Below are 16,472 nucleotides of genomic sequence, written 5' to 3'. Positions count from 1 at the left end.
TCTAAAAGAGCGAGCATTAACTATTATGCAGAGGAATCACATTCTTACCCACTTGAAAGGGTTAATACTGGGATATGAGGGGAGTTGGTGGGAATGGCACACGAGTAGGAGCACGTAAAGCACAGTTTACTGTTTGGATATACAACAGTGACAGAGGAGCACTTTTCATGGTACAGTGCAAGGATTTGACATGTGCCTGTGTTTGATCTACAGCCAAAGACAATTTCTACATTTCTCTGATACCTGTTATTTTTAGTAAATATGTATCTTTAGTAAATATCTTTAGTAAATTTATAAAATATGATATTTAGTTTTCTATTTATGATATTGAAGAATAATATTATGAATGTGTACAATGTGTATATGCAAGTGAAACAAATGACTGCATATACAACTTGTCATAAATATATAATAATTTTCCAAAAAAGGAATAATAAGCCCTTCGTGTTAACTTATGCTTTAATATGCACACTCTCTTCCTAACTCAGCATAATATAAGGTTACAGAAATGTTTGCCCAAGTAGTCTCTTTTCTACTGAGCCATATTTTCTTTGAATTTGAAAATTCAAAGTCCTATTGTTTCCAGCTTTTATATAAGTTCTTATTTATCTTATGTTTTAATAGATGATACTAATGAACAAGAAGATGTTGACATGAAAGAAGATTCAGGTATTAAATTTATGATTTTGTTATTTGGGAGGGGCAAGAATGAATCTTGTTTATTTGTTTGTTTATGTATACCCATTATATTTTCAAAGGAAGACAATATAAGGTTAATAAAATAGAAATGCATGCTCAGTGTCATAAAATAAGGAAGTAGTTGTGCTAACTCTTAAAAAGCAAATATGGTTACTATGTTTAAGCATTAAATTGGACTTTGAAGTTTTCCACAACTAAGGTAAAAATTAAACACGTTGTATAGTTAATAGAGCAGTATACTAAATCATGCCCAAAGTTTGGTGCTTAAAGCAACCTCTTACTATACTTGTATAGTCTATGTGTGAGAAATTCAGACAGTGCAGTGGAGAAAACTTGATTATAATCATGTTCCAGGAGGGCTATGGCTCTCAAGGAAATCTCAAGAGCTAGGGGCTGAAATCACCTGCAAATTTATTGGTGAGCTTGCCTAACTGGCAGTTGATACTATCTGACCACCGAAACCTTAGTTGGAGAAATTTTCTGAAGTAAATATGTGACCCGGGCCTCCTCACAGACTGGTGGCTGCAGAACTTTTCTTGAATGCATGAATAAACCAAGGAAAAGTTGTGCCTTTTGTAAGATGTAAAAGTCCCACATCTTCCTTCCACTGAGCTCTATTCTTTGGAACAGTCACAACTCCACCCAAGTTTGGAGGATTTAAAAATAGACTCAACCTCTTTTTTGTGTGTGTGGGTCTGGGAGAGTTTTTATGAGTGCATTTGACCTCCAAGCTGCACCCCCTGCCCTGTTTTTTATTCATTATTTTGAAACAGGGTCTCACTAAGTTGTGGAGGTCCTCAGTAGCTAAGGCTGTCCAAGAACTGCCATCCTCTGGTCTCAACCTCCAGAATGCTGGAATTACAAGTGTGCGCCACCATGCCCAGCTTAAACTCAACTTCTTTGTGGGGAGTGATTCTGTAGAGAATCTAAGATCTAATGTTTTGCTAAAGCCATATTTAGAAAATAGACTTTTCACATAGAATGTGTTATCATTATTAGAAATTAAATATATGCAAATTCTTTAAGAAATTCCAGTTTATAATAAAAGTCTAAAATTATACAAATAAGAAAAATCTAGTGGTTAAAAGCATGGATTCTGGCCTAGAGTAGCCACTTCAGATGTTTATCATAATGAATATATGAATCAGTAGACCTGAATTTAATTCTAACTATACCACTTATGAATTTGAGCAAGTGTCTTTCTCTGGAACCCTCATTTCATATGTCTGGGGACAATCATTCTCACCATATTGTTTAATTTACAGGGTTAAATGACTTAACATACCTTTTCATAGTACTTGATCCAAGATTCAAGATTATCACTTTTTCCCTCTCTCACATTCTAACAGATTTTGGAAAGTTATAGAACTGAATTATATAGATAAGGGTTATATGTTCTCCATTTCATCAACCACATTGCTTCAGCCATGAAATGGAGCCAGACTGCAAAATTTAAAAAGTATATTACAGAAGTTCTAATTTTGCATTACTTACTATTCCATGACAGAACCCCCTAAAATTACTCACAATCACAGCCCAAGCCACTATATTGAAAGGAAACTCTTTAAATTCTGAAGTTGTGGATCTCATTTGGTGAGGGTTAATTAGAATGGGTCTTCCTGTTAAGTAAAATTTCTCTCCCTCTCTTGACCAACAATTGTCTTTATGGAGAAATAACATCAGTGCTTTTCTTCCTAAAAATTCACTAAAAAAGATCATAGTGTCTATGCACTATTCTCTGGTTCAGAACACATCTAAATTGTAAGAGTTCTTGGTATCTCCAAAGGAAGTAGAGTGAAAGAACATGAGGAGTAGAAGGAGGATCTGAAAATCAAGCAGAAATGAAGGAAGTGAAGGAAGGGCTGTAGCAAAAGTGGCTGGTGCCCTACCGATGTCCCCTCAGCACTCACTACTGTTGTTATGTAATACAATTTTTTTTAAAAATGCTTATGAAATTCTTGGCTGAGTCATGAAAGCAATCTCAAATTAACAGGAATGTAATTTCTCTAAAGCAGCACTCCAATCAATGATGAATAAGAATAGGTTGAACAATACCCTTGTAGGACATGCCTGGAAAAAATTCTAGTATGGTCAAATAGAAATATAGTATGAATCTCATATATAATTTTACATTTTCTAGTAGTCACATTAATAAATAAAAAATTAAAAAGTGAAATTAATTTTTGATATTTTATATAACATAAAAATCTAAAATACTAACATATCAATAGAGAAAATCTCTTTTATATCTTACCTTATATTTTAATGCTAATTGTTGACATTCATAATTTTGTGATATATATATATATCTTACACTTATATCTCAATTCAGACTAGCTACATCTCAACTGCTCAATGTTAATATATGCTTGGTAGCTATGGTTTTGGACGTAGTGATTTTATGCTATGATGCAGAGATCTTCCAATAGAATGAGTCCTGGTACTTGCTCATTAATACATCCAGGATCAGCCACTTTCCTTTTCCTGTCTCACTTTCCTACCCTCCTTCTGGTGTTTCCTTGGATGATCTCTCAATTTAAGTAATCAAACCCTTGTCTTATAATCTAATTCTGAGAGAATCCAATCTGAGATAAGTATTCTACTTCTTTTTGTAAAACATAAAGCCCAAGTAAAATTTTCTACTAAAATTTTTATTTTTGTACCCATGTAGAATATCTCATTGCTAAAAAGAACCAGGTGTTGAGAAAAGACTTTAAATGATCATCCTGTCTTCGATTAACTTCAATAAATTTAATGCTAATCTTAGCTATTCTCATTTATCCTGTTCATGTGAAGTATCTTAATGTATCCTTACACCACGGGGTACTGCCTTTTCAGCCAGCCAGTAAAGGATGGCTGAAACCTTATCTTGCTGTGGATCATTTACCTAAGTACTATTAGCACACATTTCTAGGCAAAGGGAGTTGGCTTATTTTATGAGATTCAACTAGCTACCCAAACCATTGAGTGATTTTAAGGAAATCATTATTGATGCTAATGTACAGTCCACAAGATTGGAGTCAGCATTTGAAGTTTGAAGGCGTTAATTGGATCATCATCTCTGATTTTATTCCCACCAGATATTCAGGGGGTTTTGTCTTGAAGAGCTAGACACAGCTGTTCAAGTCACAGTCAATGGTCCAAGGATGCTAAGCTACTTTGGCAGAATGGGCTTAGGGAGTTATTCTCCATTTCTTACTATCTGAGTGCTGAAATCATGGGGGACTTGTGTGCTGGATGGTTCCATGGTGTGCCAGCTGGCCCTCCAGATGTTGGTGTGCAGGCTGACTTTATTCACGCTTGTGTCTCCAGGATGACTCTAAACCAGTGTATCAAAACCACTATTTCTTCCATCCTCTGCTCTGCAACACCTCTTCTCATAAAAATAAGAAAGCTGGGGAGATTTTTAAGAATAAAACTTATATAAGTGAAGGGCTACTAGAATGAGTTGACTTGCCAAAATAGTATTGATAATGAATAATAATTCAAATACCTAAAACCATTGAGGTGCTGGCAAAATGACTCTGAGAAGAACCCCTGTGTGAAGAGTTTACAGATTTCTGTGGTTTGAACACACCTACTACAGTCTTTTTCAAATCATAAACATGAGGCTAGTGAATATGAGAACTAAGGAGAGATGATATAGTTTATTGGTGTGAGCTAGTTGAGATCAACCTCAGAACACCTGTGCTGAGTCATATTTTAATCAAGCATTTGTGCTAATTACTTGATATTCATGAACTCATTTAATATACACAACAATGCTATGAGGCAGGAACTTTTATTATAAAGGATTAGGAGGAATTCATTCTTAGCCCAGGCAGAACTTGAATCCAGTTTTGCCTAACCACAGGGCTCATATTTGTAGCTTTCTTGTTCCTGTCTCCAGATTCTTATAGCACATTAAGGCAGGGATGTCTCAGATGATGTCAAACAAGGCCATACTCATGGTGAGAACCCTATGGAAGATGAAAGAAACAGACTGGCTTAAATGCTTAGAATTCTTTCAAGTCCTTTAGTCATCTTCTTTAATCATGGCATAGTAAGGGGCTTCCCATGTTCTTTAATTTTCATGGCCATTGAAATTGCCCCAACCTGAGCCAGCAGACAGAAAAGCAGCAAAGACCAACTACTACAATTCAACCGCAACAGTGCCAGGTGCACAGCTGGATCCCCTAGAAGCCGAAGCCATGCCCATGGCAAAGAGCCAGAAATGGAGGGAACCTAGAAGACACAGCACACGGTCAATGAGAAGCACAAGGATGCTCTTGAGGAGAAGCAGGAACAGCTTGCCCTTTATCTCCCTCAGGATAGGAAGAGAGTTCTTTCTCCTGAGCTGTGCTCAGGCACAGAGGCCATAATTATCAGTGGCTTTTCTTTGAATACCCTGGAACACTTTACCCATGGATGTCATGAAATGATTCAAAATTCACATTATAGATGACTTCATAATTAATATGCATCTGTGCCTATTGACTACAACTTTTAAAAATGAAATGTTAGTACTTTGAAGATGTCTGCATATCTTAAAATGTGGGCAAATAAATGTCTTTTTGAATCTCACTCATTCCCCCAGAATTCCCATTCAGGGGAAAATCAAGAATTAGGAATTTAATTCACAAAGGCTCAATTTGGGGGTGGGGGTCTGGGGATGGAACCAAGGGGCATTTGAGCTCCGAGCTACACCCTCTGCCCTATTTTTTATTCTTTATTTTGAAACTAGGTCTCACTGAGTTGCAGAAGGTCTCACTAAGTAGCTGAGGCTGTCTGCGAACCGTGATCCTCTGGTCTCAGCCTCCCAAATGCTGGGATTACAAGTATGCGCCACCACACATGGCACAAAGGCTCAATTTTAAAACATTTTTTTAAAGCACTTCTAGCACAGAAAACTGTCCTTTAGGTCGCTGTTGCAAGATGACAGATTTCAAGGGTACAGGAAGGAATAAAGTCTTCTCCCAGTGAGATTCCAAATGTCACTTTCCACATTTTATGAATCTTTTTGAGCCCAGTATTTGTGCTCAGTGAGCTGTCCCAAGCATCTCATTTCTGTTTTTGTTGAACCCATTCCAGGGGTCAGCATATGTCTCCCACCTGGTGACAGAAGTTTTGGAGTTTCTAATATAGTCATTGGCAAAATTTTGCCCTCACCATGGTAATGACTTCAACTGTGACTGACTCACAACAGGAGAAAACCTAGCCTAATGCCCTGAAACTTTGTAGATTAGAATGACAGCATGTTTAATAGCATATCTATCAAATGAGGGTTTTTGTTCTTTACTTTTTTAATAAGTGGGGAAGGAAAAATGAGTCATCATAGCTCTATGGTATAACTTTAGAATCCTAGCATGAGTCAACAGCTGCTAAGAAAATGAAAATTAGGCCTGGGTCCCATAATACTCAGTCTTAAAGGAAGGCCTGGATGTGGCAAATATAAAATAGAATTTCAAATAAAATTCTCTTGGTACTACTAGGCATCCAGAATACAGGAAAAATTAGGAAAGATAAGTGCATTTTCTCTCAGGGAATTTACATTCATGGGGTGGGGATGGGAATATAAAGAAATAAACAAAAGAACATAACAATTTCAGATACATGGGATATGTTTGGAAGAGAGTTACTTGGTGGAAACCTTTAGATCAGGTGGTCAAGAAAAGTCTTTTTTAGGAACTGAATTTTATTGAGGACTCAAAGAGTGAAAAAAGGGAGGCAAATGAAGACATGTGTTGGGGCTGAAAGGCCCTGAGAAAGAAACCAGCCTAGCTGCAATTGGTGAACATGCAGAGCAAGTGGAAGGTGAGATAAAGTAGTGGGTAGGGCCCAGATGACCTGTGCTAGGCCAGAGAACTAGAATAGGGTCTTATTCTAAATAATAATTACTAAGCAGGCAAGCCACATGGTCTAGTTTGTGTTTTCAGAGATCATACTGGCTGCTGTAACTAAAAGTAAATTATAGGGAGTAAAGAGTAGAAGCAGAGAATTAGTGAGAAGCATGCTGCTTGTTTGGGGAATTGTGACTATGAAGGATGAACACAGTAGAAGAACATGGTATATATTTTAGAAAAGAGCTGAAAGGACTTGGGATTATTTGGGGAAAAGTTTGTTAAAATAAGCCAGATGTGGTAGAACACACTTGTAATTCCAGTACTTGGGAGACTGAGACAGGAGGATCTAAGGTTCAAACCCAGTCTCCACAACATAGTAAGGCTTTAAGAAACCTAGTGAGACCTTATTTTCATATAAAGAAATAAAATCAGGCTGGGGGCATAGCTTGGAGATAGAATGCCTCTAGGTTCAATCTCAAGTACCAAAAAATATAAAAGAAGTCTGTTAAAAAAAAAAGCAGGATAAATTCAAGCCTACCCCTCGAAAAGGCAATGGCATTGCGTTTCATCCATCCCTAATTTGTTGAGAACTGATATGAAGTGCGTGATGGTAATTGTAAATCCACAAAGTTTTTAAATCACACCCTTAGATATAAAAATAATTTGGAGTTTCTTTCTGGAAATTTTTAAATAAAAAAAGCACTTGTGTGACTTAACATTTGTGTGAATCCTTAATGGTGTCTACAAAAAATGTTTTTGCTCAAGCCTTAAGTTTAAGTCCATGTAGGTTGGAAAATCACAGTCCTTGCCAAAATCTAACTCAGCTATAATGGCAGATGCATCTACAATTCGATTCAGCATGTGTGGGCTTACTAGGAAGAAAACATCTTTAAACTTCAACACAATTTTGAACCCTACTGGTAAATATTTAAATAAGAATATACTAAATCTTTGTATTTCCAGAGGGTTTAGAACCGAAAGGTCTCTCTCCACCCCACAAGAAGAGCAAAGCAAAGAAGCCAGAATGTTCAAAAGACTCTAGTGAAGGTAAGTCCTGTCCCTCCTTCCTTTAGAAAATTATACCATGAAAAGAAACTTCTATTTAGTTTTTAAATTTTATGTATTCTTTCATGTTCATATATACCAAAGGATTAAAAGATCACAGAACAGTTCTATTATTCTTTTCTACTATATTTATTATTCTCTGTAGATGAGGATGAAAAATCAGATTTGGATTTATTGTTGTTGTTAAGATAAGGAATGAATTTTAAAAATCCATTTTTCTCAGTATGATGTACTTTCCATCTCTGGCAAAGTGAAAAATTGCGAGAAGTCCTTACAAGTTTAGGGTCTGAAAGAGTATAGAGATGGCAAAAAGTGATATGTAGTGACTGGTGCTGTAGCTATGGATGGGCATATTAGCATTATTTGTCTTTCTCATGAGCATATTCTCAATCTTTCTACAATCAAACTTCAGTGTTGGATGCTGAAAATACTTCTTGTCTTTAATTATCTCTTCCATTTTCTAGAAGACAGTGTATCTGTATTTTTGCATTGAAAGGACAGGTCCAATTGTGCTCAGTTTTTTGAAAAAAGTGATGCTGTCTCTATTTTATAGCATTAGCACAACATCTATGTCATTCAAATTTTCTTTTAAAAGAATTTAATGAAGAATTTTTCAAGGTGAACCTCAAACCTAAGCATATGCATAAACCTCTAAAAGGGAGCATACTTACATCTTCTGCTTTCTTGCTTGGAGACTACTTCTTCTGTAAAGTAGTGTATGCTAACTCTCGTGGTGTCAAGCTGGGTCTCCCTTTTTTTTTTTTTTTTGGTGGTGGTGGTAGTGGGGGTGGAACCCAGAGGCTTTCTACCTCCAGGCTATACTCCCAGACCTTTTTTTAAATATTTTATTTGGAAACAGGGTCTCACTAAGTTGCTGAGAGCCTCACTAAGTAGCTGAGGCTGGCTTCGAACCTGTGCGATCCTCCTGTCTCAGCCTCCCAAGTGCGGGGATTATAAGCATGTGCCACCATGCCCGGCTTCAAGCTGGGTCTTAAGGGAAGAAAATGCTGAGATGGAAGTAGACAGAGCAGGAATGGTGAAAGGAGAGAAAGGTAGGCGTCTTAGCTAGGAAGAGCCTCATCTTCAGTGTGGTTTGTTTCCAGACCCCACTAGGCAGGCTCAGAGCAAGGTCTGACCATTAAAGGAGCCCAGCATTAGACAAGAATGGCTGGGCTCTAGTATTCCACATCCCTGTCCCCTGGGCTTGGATATTGGCGTTGAGAAGCCTGGGGAGACAGTAGCCCTGGTGTTAACCTGGTGCTGCAGTGGGTCCCTGAAGTGTAGCTGCTGGGTGCTTTTTTCTGATTCCTCTCCTAACTGGAGGTTGTTGCTTAAACAGAGACTTTAAGCATTAACCACCCCATGACCATACTGCATCTTGGTGAGTCTTGTGGGTCCAGGTGATAAGGAAAGGCCCTGCTGTCATCCTCCTCTGGGGCAGAACCAATTGAGAAGGCAATACTGTTAAAAAGATAGAAATAAAAACTAATGCAAGCCAGGCATAGTGGCACACTCTTAATCCCAGCATCCAGGAGGCTGAGGCTAGAGGATCATGGTTCACGGAGAGCCTCAACTACTTAGTGCGGCCCTCCACAACTTAGTGAGACCCAGTTTCAAAATAAAGAATAAAAATAGGGCAGAGGGTGTAGTTCAGAGGTTGAATGCCCTTGTGTTCTATCCCCAGATCTGCCAAAACAAAACAAAACAAAACACAATACAACTGGTCATGCTACCCCCAGATTGGCCTCCTCATGCTGGGTCTCACTTCTGAATCTGAAATCTGTGACTTCTACTCCTTCATGAGCAATATGGTCCTTAGTGGTCTGTACAGAGACTGCCCTGGTGAATAATTATGTGAAGAACAAACCAGGGCATGCCTCCTCCGTAGGCAGATGTGTCTGAGCCAGTTGAGATGGGGCTCACTAGATGTGAAGACAGGTGGAGAAGGGCACAGCAGTGGACATTCTCACCCTTCCATGCATGAAGCAGTGGATGAGCATCTCCTGCTAATGATAAACAATAGAAATAGTATTTATAAAGTTCCTAACAATTTGTCAATTTGTTAGTGATGACTATTATGGACTAAAATGCTTAGAAACATTTAAAGAAGAAAACTTGGAGTCCTAGAGAAGGCCAGCAGCTCTGCCTGGCCCAAGATGGTGAGTTTTGTTAGTACCTGACAAGGGGAGTGAGCCATGTGTCCCTTTCACTGTAATTAGGTCATTTCCTAGACAATTTCTAAAGGCCATTCATAAGAAATGAGTTAGAGATAAAATAATAATTTCTTTTTCTCTAGAGAGGCTCCCCCACATTGAATGACTCCCATATAGCACATGATCTACATTGCAGGTAGAGCCTGAGAACCTTATTGTTTCTGAGCTTCACAAAGTGTGTAATCAATGGTAGCAGTTCTGTTGCCTTTAAGTAAAAAGGGAATTCTTCCAAACTATTCATTGCAATGTGCGAAGACTTCTTTCACTTCCTAAATAAATTGCTTTGTTTAGGAACATCATCTCCTAATCCTAATATTACTCAGGGATACAGCTTCACTTCCTTCAAATATGTGATTTGAGAGTCTGCTCTGAGTCATAAAGTCTAAGATGAAAATGTGATAAACGTGGATTTGTTTCCAGGGACGTTCTGACTGTGACATGGTGGTGAAATGTAAATGTTAGTCATTCTCCAGAAACATGGGAATTGTGCTTTTGTTCCTAATATGACTTCAAAGCCACATAAAACAGTAGGAAGGAGTGAGAAAAGAGCATGATCTGACAGGCAGTGGGAGATGATCCCATGATATGGTACTTATTATTTGTCAGTGTTTTGGACAAAATCACCTAAGTACCTGATTCCTGCATTGTACGGTTGCATAGCTTTAATTTCCTGTAATGACACAGAAGGTCACAATAATGCTTTCTTAGGGAATATGCAAATGGAGTAGTGTATCCCTGCACATAGATCTACATTGTAATGGAGATGATGATCCTTCTCTAGAGATCTTCTCATTTGATAGTTATCAGAAAAAAAATCTGATAACTCACATTTTGTTTCAGTAACAGAGACTTATCATAGATTCCTTCGCTTAACACCTGTCATTTTACCAAGTCTCACTTCTCTCTTCTCTCAGTGTTCCACACCCTACGTTTACCCTCACAGAGACTACTGATTGTCTCAGTATAACTTAAAGCATACGTTCTCAGAAAGGGTCCTAGAAAACAAATTTATCTTGATTTTTCAGCATTTTCTGACTATAAAGCTGTATTTATACCCCTAAAAAGACTTTGGGGAGCATATGGCCAGATTTTCTCATTCTTTAGAATTTTTTTAAAGTACAGGCTTTAAATTTGCCCAAATACTTGTACTTGTTAATGTCACAGTCTTCATTTTTTTTCCCAGAAATGACAGACCTTCTACATTCCTTTTCTCTTTCTTCCTTCTGGAAATTAGAACTTGTTTTTTTTTTATTTCTATTTTTTTTAATTTTTTATTGGTACACTGTATTCATACATCATAATAGGATAAAAAGCTTGTGTAGACATACAAACACACATCGCCCAGTTAGCCCCACCCAATCTGCACACCATTCCCTCCCCACCCCTCCTTCCCATGCTTGTCTTAGTGGTTGACATCTAATATTATAGCAATTTATCCAAAATTAACAATGATAATCTCACATAACAGATTCATTTGTCTGATATTAAACATTTTGATCACTTAGAGATAATATTTCAATATTTCTTTTTGCTTTCTTCCTTACCAGAGGATATTTTTTTCTTTTTTTTAAGGTGAAATTATCATACATTTATTTTTTTCACAAAAAAATATATCCTAACATGAAATATGAACTCTAAATACCCAAAACGATCAAGATAAAGAACAAAGCTATAAGATGTACATTTTCTGATTTCAATAAAGCTACAATAATTGAAACAGTGCAGTACTGCTATAAAGGCAGATATATAAACCAGTGGAGTAAAATAAAAAGCCTAGAAATAAATTCTTCCATATATGGTCAAGTTATTTTTGACAAGGTTTCCAAGAATATTTGGTGAAGGAAATAATAATCTTTTCACTAAATATTGTTGAAAAATAATAATTACATGAAAAAGAATAAAATTGGACCCTTACCTAATACCATATACAAATATTAACTCTAAATAGATAAAAGACATAAATGTAAATCTTAAGACTATAAACTTTTAGAAGAAGACTTGGGTCAGAAAACTTCACAACATTGACATTAGCAGTGATTTATTTGTATTACCTTAATGATTAGTTGTATTATGATAATGATGAGTGATATTCATGTGTATATTGGTTATATAAAAATCTTTGGAGATTATTTGTAGTATTTTACCTATTTCTAAATTGTATTGTTTGCTTTTATTGTTGCTAATTTTTAGGATTTCAATTTGGAATATTACTATACCTTCATATATAGCATTTGGAAATATTTTATCCCATTCTATCAGTAACTTTTAACTCTGTTTACATTGTCTTTGGAGAACTTGTTTTTGAAAGAGGAAATGTTCCCAATATTAAAGGCTTAACTGAAGCATTATTCCTTTAGTAAATATTTTGCTGACATAATGAATATAAAACTTAAAAATCTAGATGTATTTTTTTATTTTGACTAAAATCTCATGGATCAAAAAACATTTTGATTTGATATAATGCAACACAATGCCAATAATGAAATTATTAGTAATTTCAGGTGACTTAATAGCATTAGATACAAATGATAATTCTAACTATGAATGACTAAATCATGAAATTGAAAAATAAAAAGCCTAGTTAATGTCAGTTACCTTAATCCCAACTCCTAACAACTTAGACCAGTTACTTTTTACTTATAAATTAATTTTTTAAATGTCATTATAGAAAGTTTAGCGCCTTTAATAAAATATTCTCTATATATACTTTACTCTAACCTTCACAAGTAAATCTGGAATTTTCTTTAGATTTTCAGGTTTTATTTATGTGAAAATGTTATTATTTTGCTTTCTTTTAAATTTAAAGGCAGCATTTCTGGGTAAAAATTAAAGTAGATGGTAATCTCTTTGAAACACACACTTTGACGTTATTTTCTCACAATCATAAATTCCGTAGTATACTTGTTTCTTTGTGGCTTATCTGTCTTTTTTTCTGGCTACTTTGGTAATCTATTCTGCATCTTTGTGGTTTCATTTTATGGTGTACTTGTATAGATTTCTGTTTACTATATTTCTTAATACTTTTTGTATTTCTTAGATTTGGGAATCAGAATCTTTCATTAGTTCTGAAAAATCTTCAACTATTATCTCACCAGCTATTACTTTTCTTCTCGTCTTTCTTTCTCTCTCAATCTCTTGTTCTATATTAGCTTTAACCCATTTTGCATTTTTTATCTTTTATTTTTATCTCTTTGATTCCTTCTGATAAGTTTGTTCAAGTCTAATACTCAATTCACTACTTTTCTGAAGTTAAATAGAGTAGAACAGAAAATTAGTGACTAACTCTTCACTGAATTTTTTTATTTCAATCATTATAATTTTCTTTGTGTAAGTTTTGTTTCTTTTTCAATATACAGTGAATGTATATTGAAAATGGTCAATTTTCAAAACGGTCATTTTTATATTTATTTGACATATGTTTAGTAAAGTTTATGTGCGAATCAATGAAGCAATGTTAAGAGGTGAAATGATTGGATCATGACTTCAGTCCATTTGATGAACTTGCTGAGAGATAAATTGTAGGCATCTGGGACATGACTAGAGAATGTAGGTCATTAGGTTTATATCCTTGAGAACTCTATCTCTCCCTGCTCCCTTCCCATTCCTCTCTTTTTCTGCTTCCTGGCTGTTGTGAGCTGAGAAGTTTTTCCACTGCCATGCTCTGCTGCCATGATGTTCTTTTGCCTCACCTCAGGCTCAAAGTCAGCTGACCATGGACTGAATCCTCTAAAACCATGAGCTGAAGTAAACATTTCCTCTTGTCAGGTGTTCTTGTCAGGTATTCTGGTGACAGTGTATCTGAAATTTTAGTATCTCTAAGATAAGTTTTATTCTGTATTGTTTCTATAAAATCATGCTTACGGTTAGTTCCTTCTGTACTTTGTTCAATTGTCATGCAACTTAGACTTGTTTAAAATTAATTTGTATTTGTTTATATTTGCTTATTTATTTATATTTGTTTTTTATTTTTTAATTGGGAAGTATAGACCTTTCACATGCAATGTTATTATTGATAGATGACTTTTGTTTAATGTCATTTTGAGTTATATTTTCTGTTTGATGCAATGCTATTTTGCTTTCACTTCAGTGCCCTCCTAGTGAAATTCACCCATTTCTCTGTTCTCAATGCTTTCTAATTTCTTTCCTTGGCCTCTATATTAGTCATTTTGATTATTATATGGCAGTGAGAACTTGTTTCTTGATATTACCTTGTTGGTGCTCTGAATGTCTCCTGTATTTGGATATCCAAGTCTTTTCTATGTTTAAGGAATTCTCTTCTGTTATTTCTCTGAAAGCTTTCTAATACTTCTAGTCTGTGCTTCTAGACTTTCCTTAATGCCTATTATTTCTAAGTTAGGTAACTTCGTATTATCTCCTATTTCTTGGATGTTCTAGTAGTGTTGTCATATTGTCTTCTATATATTGTTGACCATTTAGTCAGTTCTGAATAAGCTGTTTTCCAAGAATGTGTATGGTCTAGCCTGTCAGAAGTGGTCTCCATTGAGGTTTTTAATTCATTTATTGTCTTTTTCATTTCTCTCAAATAGTTCTTATTTAGGACCTCAATATCTATATGTCTAGATAGATAGATAGATAGATAGATAGATAGATAGATTTTATTTTCATATACACTGTGTCTGATTTTTTTTCTCAGGCCTTTGATCATAGTGAAAATCAAAATTCTGAATTCTCCTTCTGGCATTTTCTGCAGCTCACTATTGGTGGTATCTCTTGTTGAGATATGGGAGTTATTGTTTCCTTGCTGGTCTTTAATCCCATGTTTTCAGAGTTATCAGGTTTGTGTTTTTGTTGTTTTAACATCTTTTGTGTGAGTGCCCTATGTTTATTCATTATACCTTTATAAGGCCCATATTGGGGGCATATATTTGCCTCTGTGAATCTGTCTCATATAATCAAACTTTGGAATTTTTTCCCATAACCTCTTTAATAAAACATAGCTTTTAGTCAGTGCTGGCAAAAAGGAGTCTCTTATTTCCTGCAGGCCATGGTTCTCTTCAGGGCCAAACTTTGTAGGGCCAGAAACTATGATGTTTCTTTTCAAATTGCCCTGTTGGTTGTGAACTTATGAAACTCTACAGAGCACTGACCTCCAGTCATTGTGGACAACGAGGCTAAGGTCAGAATCAGGAGTATGTTGTGAGCTTGTGGGCCAGCTGGCTAAGCTTTGGTGACCCAAGTATACCAACACTGTCCTGCTAGTTTTGATAACATGGAGCTTTGTCAATCACTGGCATGCATGAATGCCAGGTCAAACTGTGTTGGTGAAGAAAGCGTTAAGTTTCCAGCCTGTAGCTGTGATTACATTAAACCCTGTTGGCTTCTGGCCCCCCTGTTTTAAGGGCCCAAGCTCCAGAAGGGAGAGATTGTACCAATCTGAGCCTGGGGCTTTGGTGGCTCAGTTATTTAGCCCCTAGGACACTGCTACTCTGGGAAGCTGCAATAATGTGAAATCTCATTTGCCTCTGGCCTTGATGCTTGTAGCACTCAAACACTGCTATATATGACCCCTTCAACTATTCTACTGTTTGTTCTTCTAAAATGTCTGAAGATACTAGAAATTCAGTTATAACTTAAACATATATTTTGCTTAGAGCTTTATTTGTGTTTTGTTTACTACTGGTCTTTAAGCATATGTTAGCACATGTGTAAGATTGGAAACAATCAACAGAGACTTTTCTTCACTAATCAATGCTAAATCTGACATAGAAAAATATCTACTGTGCTCATATGGCTCATTCAAACTCCTATTCTAACTAATAATTTTCAAAGAGCATTCTTAAATTTGCACCATTAGCAACATCTGGGATTATTTTTTTAGAAATATACATTTTAAGACCTTATCTCAGACAAACTGAATTAGGAACTTGAGGCAGGGCCCAGTAATCTGTGTTATTAAATTCTCCCCAGGAGACTCAGTTGCACACTCAAATTTGAAAACCATTACTCTCAAATCTAGACCATCCAGAATTGGCAAATGCTGAATTAAAACACTGATTTCAGTGTTTGTTCACAACTTTCATTTCTGGCTTTTTCATCACTTCTGGTTTCTAAGAATTTCCCTTAGAAAAGCTCAGCCATGTATTCAAGAATAATCAGATACATACACACATATATACATGCATACATATAAATAGATAATACATACCTATAAATTTTAATATATACACATACTTATTGTCTACATACATATGTACATAACACATAGTCTAGAAATATATATGTATAGATCCAGGTGTGGTGGCACATGCTTGTAATCCCCATGCTTGGGAGATGGAGACAGGAGGATTGTGCATGTTCGAAGCCAGATGCCCTGGCATAAGAGACCCCATTTCCAAATAACAATATAAAAATAGGTCTGTGAGTGTAACCCGGAGGTAGAAGGGTTTCCAAGAACCCCAGTACCACCAAAAAATTATATATATATATATATATATATATATATATATATATATACACACACACACACACACACACACACACACACACACACACACATATGGAGAGAAAGAGAGAGAGAGGGAGAGAAAGAGAGAGAGAGATGTCAAATTACATATATCAAAATGACTTCAGGAATTGTTTAGAGGAGTGGAGAAAAGGAAGATCAGACTGTATAATTTTTAATTTTTAAACTTTATATGTAATTGAATAATAT

The 16,472-nt window shown here is 35.9% G+C and overlaps 1 protein-coding gene across 1 annotated transcript in view; it reads left to right on the top strand.

Moving 5' to 3' along the window:
• MACROD2 (mono-ADP ribosylhydrolase 2) overlaps nt 1-16,472 on the top strand; it is a gene marked incomplete at both ends in the record, with an annotated part of 2,062,459 nt that overhangs the window by 1,860,104 nt on the left and 185,883 nt on the right. Inside the window, 2 exons of the mRNA XM_080716162.1 lie at nt 625-669; nt 7,485-7,568. Of these exons, the coding sequence (XP_080572288.1) occupies nt 625-669; nt 7,485-7,568 (129 nt within the window). The remainder of the gene's footprint in view (nt 1-624; nt 670-7,484; nt 7,569-16,472) is intronic.

This window comes from Muscardinus avellanarius (assembly GCF_963383645.1).
Source record: "Muscardinus avellanarius genome assembly, chromosome: 19".
NCBI lineage: Eukaryota > Metazoa > Chordata > Mammalia > Rodentia > Gliridae > Muscardinus > Muscardinus avellanarius.
The sequence above is the reverse complement of the archived record's forward strand: the minus strand, read 5'-3'. Positions and strand labels throughout refer to the sequence as shown.